The 11,279-nt window shown below is 36.1% G+C and overlaps 1 protein-coding gene across 1 annotated transcript; it reads left to right on the top strand.

The window, feature by feature from the left end:
• LOC122587992 (putative UPF0481 protein At3g02645) lies at positions 1-1,293 on the top strand. Its single transcript, XM_043760140.1, has one exon. It carries the CDS (start codon positions 1-3, stop codon positions 1,291-1,293), a length of 1,293 nt encoding a protein of 430 aa, XP_043616075.1.
• Positions 1,294-11,279: the final 9,986 nt, after the last annotated feature.

The following is an 11,279-nucleotide window of genomic DNA, read 5'->3' as shown; positions in this document are numbered from 1 at the left end:
ATGAAAACTGCCGGTGGTGACACATTCCAAATCCTTCTTGATTGTATAGAAAGAGGACAGAATCGCAGCAATGAAAGTCAGGAGTCTATTTTCATGATTCCTAGTGTGCTTAGAGATCTTAGCCCAGATTCATTTGAGCCTCGGGTAGTCTCTATAGGGCCGCTACACAGTGAACATAAAAATGTGCAAGAATCATCAGGACTGAAAGAGTCTTATCTTCATGACCTATTTCATAGCTTAGATTCCTCATATTCCACGCGAGAGCAAACTTTAAAAGCATGTCTGCAAAAGGTAAATACTTCAATACCCAAAATCAGGGCATCATATTCTGGTATGAAATGTACGGTTAGTGATGTGGACCTTGCCAAGATGATGGTTATGGATGGTTGCTTCATACTTGAATTCTGCAATAAAAATTTCACAAATGAAAAAAAGTATTTGCCAAATGAAATGCAAAATGGTTTTATTGCCATTGACCTAATTTTGGTGGAGAATCAAATCCCTTTCTTTGTTCTTCAAGATTTATTCGACTGCACCATTAAAAATTCGTTTCAGATCCCTTTTACTAGCATTCTATATGAAGTTCTAGCAACCTACATCCATCCATTCGTAAATCACTTACCAGATGTTGCCACAGATTCAACATATGATCATATTCTTGGCTTTTTTCACAGATGTTACAAACTTCCACAAAGTAACCCATCAGACAACAATAAACCACCAGTGCATTCGGTGGTAGAACTCGATAGGGCAGGGGTGAGCTTTAAGTGTCATCAAGATGAAAAATATCCAATGACCATTCAGTTTAAACTATCTTGGTTTGTATGCTTTCCATTGTCTTGGGGCAAGCCTACTCTTTTTTTGCCAAAACTTGTTATTGATGATTACTGTGAGCCAGTATTAAGGAATTTTATTGCGTATGAACAATCTGTACCTCAGGCTCACTATAACTTTACATCATACGCGGTTGCCATGGATAAACTAGTTGATACTCAAGAGGATGTTGCTAAGTTGGTGGAATCGAAAGTTCTAGTCAACAGATTAGGTTCAAATGAAGAGGCTGCAAATCTGATCAACAAAATATGTAAAAACATTTCAGTTGTCGATTACTGCTACACCCAACAGTTTACACAGTTAGATAACTATTACAACGGCTACTGGCCCAAAAATATAGCAAGGTTAAGAGGTACATATTTCAATAGTCCATGGAATGCCGTTGCTCTAATTGCTGGAATCATCTTGTTTTCTCTTACCATTGTTCAAACTGTCTTTTCCATCCTGCAGGTCGTGTAATCCCTTTAGTGTTTATTGTTTCTTCTTTCATTTACACAATTATGTAAGTCAATGATGTTTTACAGTTATTAATCATTGTATGGATCTAAGTATATGTATTATTCCATTAAAGTTAAAATTATATGTATTAGAATATCGTAAAACTCGCTAGGACCAAAACTTTGCCCAATAAGGTGCTACTCTGTACCAATTGGTGAGTAACTTTTAGGTTTTTTCTTGCTTAGTGTACCTTGGGGTGTTTGCTATTCAGTTAACCCTTAAGTTTTTGATAAGCCTAAAATCTAACTAGGGATGAGCTCGATGCCAATCCCATACCAAAACCGAAAACAACCAAATCATAGAGCCATACCAAACTGACTTACATTTACTGATTATCGGTATCTTTGATACTAAACTGTTTTTTACCCAAAAAACTTGCAGTGCATGTTTTTCAGATTTTACAGAAGGGGGCAATTCAAGATATACTACTCCATAAACAAGCGTCGTTATTTCACACAAGTTATAGTAATAGCCTTGTTTTCCTCCAAGACAATAATGAGTTATAGCACGTTGGATTAAGCTTTACGGATAACAGCAAGCTACAAACCACATCTAATTTATATAGCTGAAAGAGGGAATGTATCAAATATAGACGTTGACTTAATTCAGGTGATGTACGCAACCAGAACAAACTCCAAAAAAGAAATCTGAATATTCTTTTTCAACATATTTGACCAACAAAATATATATTGGGCTTTTCCTATGAACGTTTAATCACAAGTATATGTACTAGGAGACTGGCCCATGAACTTTTTTCTAATAGCCATTTGTGGAGTATTATTACCGATGTCATTATAAATTTACTACAAATTAAGCTTCTGTTTGTGCATGGGAGATGAGCCAATCAAAAGGAATTACGAACAACCCTTTCGTGTTATATATCAGTATATGAATCTCTTTACCAATACTTAAACCGAAAACCATCAAATTAAGATAAGAACCTAAAATCCGAACCGAAAACCATCATTTCAGTAATTCCGAACTTCGCTCATCTCTGACCTCATATATGAGATTTCCCCAAACCAATAAACAAACCACTTATAGTAGTATCGCTACATGTTTGCGATTCATATATCTACTCTATGGTTTTGCGAACAAGCCGAACCTAAACTTAGCCTCATTTTCTTAATTCACTAACCTAAATTTAGTTAAAGTTCCAATTTCAAACATAAAATTAACTAAATCCCTAAAACGAACAGGCTTCTTGAAGTTGTAAGTGGACTTTCCCTCTTGGGCTGGTTCATCACTTGGGCCAACATTCTGGGTCGTGGTGTGGACTGTATCATAAAACATTCAATAATATGCACTAATTAATCAACTCACTCCATCTAAAACAAAGAGTAAATTTGTACTTATTCTTGAGTTCAATTTCGTTTTCTGTGTGGCTTATGGCTTATCCTTTTCAGTTCAATGAATAAACTATTAGGGCGCGTTTAGTTGGAGAAAATGTTTTTAAGTTTTCCATTTCTAGTTTTCTAGAAAATGAAAAGGTTTTTCATTTTTAAAAAACCCTTGAAAATTTTGATAACGCGTTCAAAATAAAAGATGGAGTTTTCATTTTTTCATTTTAGAAAACTAGAAAACATGTTCAAATTCACTTGTTTTCTAATTTTAGGTTTAGAAAATAGAAAAATGAAAACAAAAACTGAAAAAAACAGTTTTCTAATTTTAGTGCAAAAGTTGGAAAAAGGAATTTTCATTTTCTAGGAAAACTTTTCTAAAAAATTACAATTTGAACGCGTTTCCTGTTTTCCATGTTTTCTTGGAAAATGAAAATGGAAAACAAAAGAGTTTTCTTGAACTAAAGTTCACCCTTAAACTCTACCAATTTGTATGAGAGCGAGGGCAGTTTCGGTATTAACTATTAACTTATCAATGGGCCTTATATTTCTTGACTTTTATATCTTGAAATAAATGGTGGTTTGTTTTTCTTTTAGCTATATATTGATACATTAAAGGACTAGCATCAGAACTTGTCAATAGGCTCATTTGGGTCTTGTCTCATGTTTTTTTTATCGCTAACAGGTCAAACAAAAGGATTTTGCTAAATAGGGAAGGGTTCCAAAATTACTTTCAACCGAATTTGCGGGTAATCTGAAATCTAACCCGAGCCAACTTTGGTGACCTAGCAAAGCCAAACCTTGGCTCCATGAACACCTTGTCAGAGCCGGTCCTGAGATTTCGGATGCTTGAGGCTCATTAATTGGTCGAAGTTATGCCCATGTAAAAAACTTTAAATAATACAACACACTATTTTTAAGGATTTAGAGCCTACATCACCAAGCTTACTATATGAAAAAGTTACAAATTTACCGTCCGAGAAGATAGACTTTGAATTGATATTACAACATACGAATCACCTAAAATTATGTTTAGATGCACTTTTGTTGCAAAAACTTAAATTATTTTGTTGTAATCCATATTAGCTAAAATTAAGCCATTTAACCGTTCTTGATTCATGGTACTTCGTAAATAAGACTTCAACAACTTCAACTTTGAAAAACTTTATTCTTCGGATGTTATCGTGAGTTCGTGACTGATATGGTTAGCAAAATCTTGTATGCAAGTAGAACAATTAGAATCATATCCAAAGTTATTTCTCATTCTATGCCAGCTTTTCATTTTATGGACAAAAGTATGCTTGTTCTAAATCTAATTTTCAAAACTATGCCTTTGACTAAAAATAAAACTAGAATAATATCTCTTCTTTTTTTCATTTTTGTTTTCATTGATTTTTTTGTTTTTAAATCCCAAAACAAACAAATTATCAAAACTTTATTTGATGACAATATTAAAATAATTTTTTTGTTTTTAAATCCCAAACAAGCAAATCAGATCAGATATATTATAAAACATTTAAGAATTTAAGGTCGGAGTTAAGTAAAAAAACTTCAAAAACTAAAACTAAACATTTTTATACTAGAAAAAAAGAGCATTGAACAGAAATACAGTAGTCGAGAAATTAGGGGGAAGGATGATTATTTATATTTTTTTTCCAACTAAAGTATACGAGTAGTTTAGATTATTTGCTTGTATGAGATATAAAAACAAAAAAAAAAAATTACTGATTGAAAATAAGAATGAAAAAGGGAAGAAAGGTGATATTAAATATTATTTAGTTTTATTATTGGTCAAAAGCACACTTTTAGAAAATGAATTTAAAACAAACATACTTTTGTCCACTAAATGAAAAATAAGCATAGAATGGGAAATTACTCTCATATCCATCTACTTTGTAAATAAAATACCTTGAGGAAACATAATGGTTTAATTTTCTTAATAGAACTTATAATAACATATAAACAGTTCAAAATTATAAACGATTATTACAAAAATATATTTTATTCTATTAAACTTTCAATACAAATTAAATTAAGTAAAATTTAATATAAAAAAATATAAAAGTAATGAAAAATTGGAAAGATGTTACCTACTTGAATTAGACTCTATAACAAAAAATATATTGTTGGTTGAAAAGAAGCATGGTTGGATTAGTGGTAAACACCATGACCTTTGGAAATAGAGGTCATGGGTTCAATCCTCATCCCATGCAAAGGTTGGAGGGCATTTTCTACCATATAGGTAAAAACTGGAAGCAGTCTCTCTACTTAGGTAGGGGTAAGGTCTGCCTACATCTTAACCTCCCCCATACACCGTCGAGGTATTGGGGCTCAAAACCCGCGGAAGGCGACACTGAGCAGTTTCTTTTTTTCTAACAAAAAATATATTGTTCATGTTTTTCTTTTAGGGATAAAGGCATGAGAGTGTAACCAATTATGACCAAAAGCTATGTAATGTACCCATCTACTCGACTTGCTAGACGGTTCCTTACACTGCATAACTCAGAAAACAAAGTTGGTTACATTACATAGCAAGTCGAGTAGATGAGTATGTATTCCATACGAAACTCAAAAGTAAATGCAATATGACTTTCTTTACTGATAGTTAGTTACACTCCCATGACTTTATCCCTTTATTTTATTCTATTCAAATGGTATGTATTCCGTACGAAACTCAAAAGTAAATGCAATATGGCTGTATGAAATTTTTTATACCTATTTTCTATTTGTTTTTTGTAAAGTACCTATTTTCTATTTGATGGGATAATTTTTTTACTTATAATTTTACTTTCCTTACTACAAATAATTTTTTATGACATTTTTGCCCTTAATAAGTTATTATGACTTTTCCCCTTAATTATAGCCTTTACATTTTAATTAACCCAATTATATTTATCTTTGATGTTTGTACAGTGATTTTTCAATAACTATATATAATAATAATAATAATAATAATAATAATAATAATAATAATAACAATTATCATAATTATAATAATAATACTCCCCCATCCCATTTTAGTTGTCATGTTAATTAACTTTTGTTAAGTCTGGAATTCGTTGAAGGAGACTTGAAAATTGAAACATGTCGTCAGCAAGTCTCCTAACAATTTGTCAGCAGACGAAGAGACATCTTCAGCGGGATGCATGCTAAGCTAGCTTGTCTTGGCGGGAAATTTTCAAACTAGACAAAGACAAAAAGGACACATGGTGGTTAACTAATTGAAATTTGCCCTGAATGGTAAATGTACATGTTGGGACCAAAACAAGGGTTATCTCTCTCTCTTACCCGATTTGGTATAGAAGACAATAGGCACATGATTCAAGTACCATGAGCCAATTGGAAGTCGACAACCACCATAAAGTCACAATCAAAGCAGGCTGCGTTGACTCAAGTCTTCCCCTATATAAAGCATCACAGCCTCATTGTTTCAAGTGCGTCTAGCCTTCTAAAAGTGTGTAATTGCTTATGTTTTTCTTATCTTCCTAGACTAAGCAATTATCTGTGTTCTTTTGTATTCTTGTAAGTCAAGTGTAAGATCAACCATGTATTCATCGTTTAATCAATGATACATATGATTATCCTTGCATTGATGTATTGCAATTGAACTTAACATTGTTCTTGTTGTTTACTTTCTTGCTTATTTTCTGTCTTGTATTCTAAATTAAACATAAGTTGTGCAATCGTGGACCATCAAGTGGTATCAGAGCCACCGTTCCTAAATCATTGGAACAAGATCTGTTTGCCTTCTTTTGTTTACACTTAAAATTTCTGTTCTTTAATTCCTCTTAAATTTCTTTTTAACAAGAACCATGTCTTCTGTTCCCAGCCTTGTGAACACACGTGACTTTGGTTACGTGTCAACACCTCCTAAATTCGAGCCCAAAGATTTTGGGTCTTGGAAGGAGAGAATGCTTCTTCACATCGCTGGTGTGGAACCCTATTTAATGACAATATTAAATGAGGGTCCATATGTGCCGATGTATGTCCAAAGGACTCCAGGAGCTACACCTAAAGCTCCTGAAATAGTCACTGACCTGGTTAAACCAGAGGTCCAATGGACTGATGAAGAAAGAAAGCTGGTAAATCTTGATGCCAGACTTAAAAACATGATTATAGTGACTCTTCCTACTAAAATCATGAAACTGGTCATAAAGTATCCCTCCTCAAAGGAAGTATGGGATAGACTTGTCAGCACATATGAAGGCTCTGCTGACCTCATTAAAATCAAGAAAATTGATTTAAAAAGAGCCTATGAAAATTTCTTCTCTCTTCCCGATGAAAGTCTTGAGAGCACCTACACTCGCTTTAAAGGATTGCTCAATGATATGACAAATGTTGGCATTACCCATGATAACTTTGAGGTATGTCACAAATTCATTGATTCTCTTCCACTTAAGTGGCAAAACTTAAGACAAACTCTTCGTACGACGAAGAAAATCCAAGACTTTGATCTTGAAGAACTTTTTGGTACTCTTCAATTTGAAGAAAGAGCATTGGCTCAAAATATTCGAGCTTCTGCTGATGCCAAAAGGCATGCTGGCTCTTCCTCTTCTTTTGTCAGCATTTCTTCTCATCCTATTTCTGATCCAGTTGCTCTTGTCTCTACTGAGCCCATCGATCTCTATGATGGTGCCAGTACCTCAAATCTTCCAGCATCAATTCAGACTCTCATTAATGAGCTGGATGATGAAGAAAAACAAGAAATGTTTAATGACTTCATGGGCTTTGCCCTGGTCGCTGGAAGAAAATACTCTAAAAGGTGGAATAATCGAAAAACGATTACTCCCCTCAAACCTCCTGTTGATAAATCACAGGAAGAATGCTGGAGGTGTGGCAGGAAAGGTCACTATCAGAAGGAGTGTAGAGTCTCCTTGCCCAATCCTGCTGCCTCCAAGACTAATCCTCCCAAATCTGCTGATGATTATAGGAACAAATATTATCAGCTGAAGGCCAAGGTTGCTGAAACAGAGGATAAAGTCCCAGCAAAAGGATTGATTGCTGAGGAACATGATTGGGCTGACTCAGATGATTCTGATGATGACGATTATGTTGATGCTATGTGCCTTATGGCACTTGCTGACAGTGATGCTCTGACCAAGGATCAAGTCTCCTCAAGTCAGTGGGTGAACGTCACTGTTAAAAAGGTACACTCTCTTCTTTCTCCTTCAAGTCAAGACAAGACCAAAATCATTGAGTCTTTGTCTTGTGATCTTCAGTTCGTAGAAAGTCTACGTGCTGAACTTCAATCCAAACTTAACTCTGCTGGAGTAGAGTTGAGTGAAAAATCTGAAAAACTTATGAAATTGAAGAATGTTCATGTTGAACTTCAATCTCATGAGTTGATAACTCAAAAACTTCAACTTGAGAATGAATCTCTCAAGGCTGAAGTTTTTAATCTAAAGAAGATTGTGACCTCCTGGTCAAAGGCTTCTAAATTCCATCATCAATGCTTGAGCGAACAAGTTCCTGCTCAAGTACAAGCAGTAATTGGTGGCAACTTTGATGCTGCTGCCTCCATTGCTGACTCCTTTAAAGATGATGTAAAGCCTGAAGTATCCATTCCTCCACCTTGTTCGTCTTCCATCTCACTTGATGAAATGAATAAGTGGCATTTTGTCAAAGGACAAAATGACTATCATGCTGAGATGGACACCAAAGCTTCAGCACCTTCTTCTCAAAATGCTAAAAGTACTAGTACTTCTACCAGTACTTTTAACATGTTCTCTCATCTCCCTATTGTTGGCATGTTGCCACATGAAGGGAGAGTTCAATATTCTCCTCCAAGAACCTTCAAAGGAGATATCTCAAGCGATGGGTATGTACCTATTGCTCCTCAGCCTCTATCTCCAAAGGTGCCGAACCTTTCAAAAGAAGCACCATTGCTGCTCCATATGACTATGGTATCCCTCAGCAGGACCATCATGTCAGCCAGCAAATTTCTGGTGCTAAATCTTCTCAACTTGAACCTTCTCATACAAATTCTATGATAGAACAAATAAATAGAAGGGTCAGGTTCGCTGATGAAAGACACCAGCAGATACCTCCCACAAAGAGTGTACATGCTGATGTTGTATCTCATTCCATACCCTCAAAATCAAATCTAAGGCATGTCACACCAAAAAAGGGAAAACAGCCTTCTCTGAATAAATCGGACACTCCTCCGTGAAGACACTTCCCTCATCAGCAGGTAAGGCTTATAACTCCTCAGCGAGGATGCTTGCCTCATCAGCAAACAAGGTCTATTACTCCTCAAAGAGGACATGTGCTCTCTCAGCACTATCAATCATCTATTTCCAACAAGGAGTATCTACCTCATAGGCAAATGAGGTCGATCACTCCAAAGCGTCAAGTCAGATCCACTACTCCTATTCGTGAGAATCTGCCTCAGCAGGGTTCCTCTTCTTCTCAGCCTGCTGGGAAGCAAGCTTGGACCATGATCAGAGGACATTTGCCTCCTCAAAATCATAATAGTGACTCCATACTTGGTCCAGTTCCTCAAATGCCCCGTCCTAAGCTTAGACAAAGGAATAAGTCCAAATCTAAGCAAAAGAGCATGGCTTCCTCTTCTCCTCAAATAAATGAACTTACTCAGCGAGTGAATGATCTTTCATCTCAACTGAGGGATTTTCTCATTCAAAGTCAAGGCAATTCCTCCGACAATAAATGCTATCTCTGTAGCAGTAGAGGACATGTTGCTTCTGAATGTGTTCTATTCTGTCCTAAAGATGATCCAATAGTTGTATGTGAACCAAAATTCTCTACAGCTGCTGAAACATCCTCCTCTTTTAACAGGATCAGTGAGAACTTCTCCACTGAACCTGTTATCAGTGACTCCTCCTCTGTCACTAATTCAAGTATTGCTGACTACATTGCTGCTCAGTGCATTGAAATTCCCCATTCTCAAAGGGTTGTTTCTAATGCTTGGGGGCAACCCACAATGCTGGTTGAATTCAGTGCTCCTGAAGTTGTGAGCAACTTTGCTTACCTTCATAGCAATGAAACCAGCATCCTGCCCCCAAATGAAGAAAATCCTATCCCTTTCTCAGTAGGAAATCATCATACTCTGGTAGAGACTCTCTCTGTAGAACCAACTTCCTCCACTGAAATTCCTCCAGAGAATCCTGCTGACATAGGTTTGGATGAATAAAATGATCCTTACCCTCTCTTCATCCATGTAGGGCTCGCTAGGAAAAGGAGTGTGGTATTTGGACAGTGGCTGTTCAAAACACATGACAGGCTCGAAATCCCTGCTGGATGACTATACTGAGGCACCTGGTCCTACAGTGGTGTTTGGTGATAACTCCACTGGCCAGACTGAAGGATATGGTCTTCTTTCTAATGGCCTTATAAAATTCTCAAAAGTTGCTTATGTAAATGGACTAAAGCATAATCTCATCAGCATAAGTCAACTATGTGATGCTGACTACAAAGTAATCCTTGATAAGCATCAAGGCACTGTAGTAAACATCAACAAGGAAGTCGTCTTGGTTGCTCCAAGAAAAAGAGATGTATATCTTGTAGACTTCACTCCTATCAAAACTGATAGTGAGACTTGTTTCTTTGCTAAGTCAGCATCTGAGTTAAACTGGTTATGGCACAAGCGAATGTCGCATGTGAACTTCAAAACCATAAACTCACTGGCCAAAAAGAACCTTGTTCGTGGCCTTCCTCCTCTCTCTTTTGAAAAAGATAGACTATGTGGTGCTTGTGAAAAAGGCAAATGCCATAGAGCAACTTTTAAAACTAAACAAGCCAACTCTGTTAAGGGTTGCTTTCACCTTCTTCACATGGACCTTTTTGGTCCAGTGAACGTCCAAAGTCTAAAGGGTAGCAAATACACTTTGGTAATTGTGGATGAATATTCACGATATACTTGGACAATCTTCCTAAATTCTAAGAGTGATGCTGCTGATGAGATCATCAAATTCATTAAGAAAATGGAAAATCTCAACAGCATAAGGGTCAAAGAACTCAGAAGTGATAATGGCACTGAGTTTAGAAACCACACTCTTGAAACCTTTTGTGCTGATCAAGGGATCTCACAAAAATTCTCTTCCACTAGAACTCCTGAGCAAAATGGTGTTGCTGAAAGGAGAAATAGAATTCTTATAGAGGCAGCACGCACTATGCTCAGTGAGTCCTCTCTTTCAAATAGGTTTTGGGCTGAAGCAGTCAACACTGCTTGTCACACCCAAAATAGATGCCTCATTGTCAAAAGACATGACAAAACTGCATATGAAGTTTTGAGAGGAAAGAAACCTCAAATCAAATACTTTCATGTATTTGGATGTCCTGTCTTCATTCTTAATAATAAGGATCATTTAGGAAAATTTGATCCTAAAGCTGATGATGGTTACCTTGTTGGATACTTTTCTATAAGCAAAGCTTTTAGAGTATTCAACACTCGTCTTCAAAAAGTGGATGAATCAATTCATGTCACTTTTAATGAGAGCTCTTCAGCTCTTAAAGATATCCAGCCATCTTCCACTGAAGAAATCTTCAATGGGTTTAGTAACCCTACTATGGAAGATGCTGACTCGTTTGAGGATACTTCTTGCTCGCCTCCTCCTGATCAGCAACTCACTAAGGATAGTGAAGCTGATC

Source organism: Erigeron canadensis, chromosome 2, assembly GCF_010389155.1.
Source record: "Erigeron canadensis isolate Cc75 chromosome 2, C_canadensis_v1, whole genome shotgun sequence".
Lineage (NCBI taxonomy): Eukaryota > Viridiplantae > Streptophyta > Magnoliopsida > Asterales > Asteraceae > Erigeron > Erigeron canadensis.
This window is presented reverse-complemented; position numbering and strand designations above follow the sequence as displayed.

Coding starts and splice junctions, on each gene's coding strand:
- LOC122587992 (XM_043760140.1), top strand. CDS start 1: ATGAAAACTGCCGGTGGTGACACATTCCAAATCCTTCTTGATTGTATA.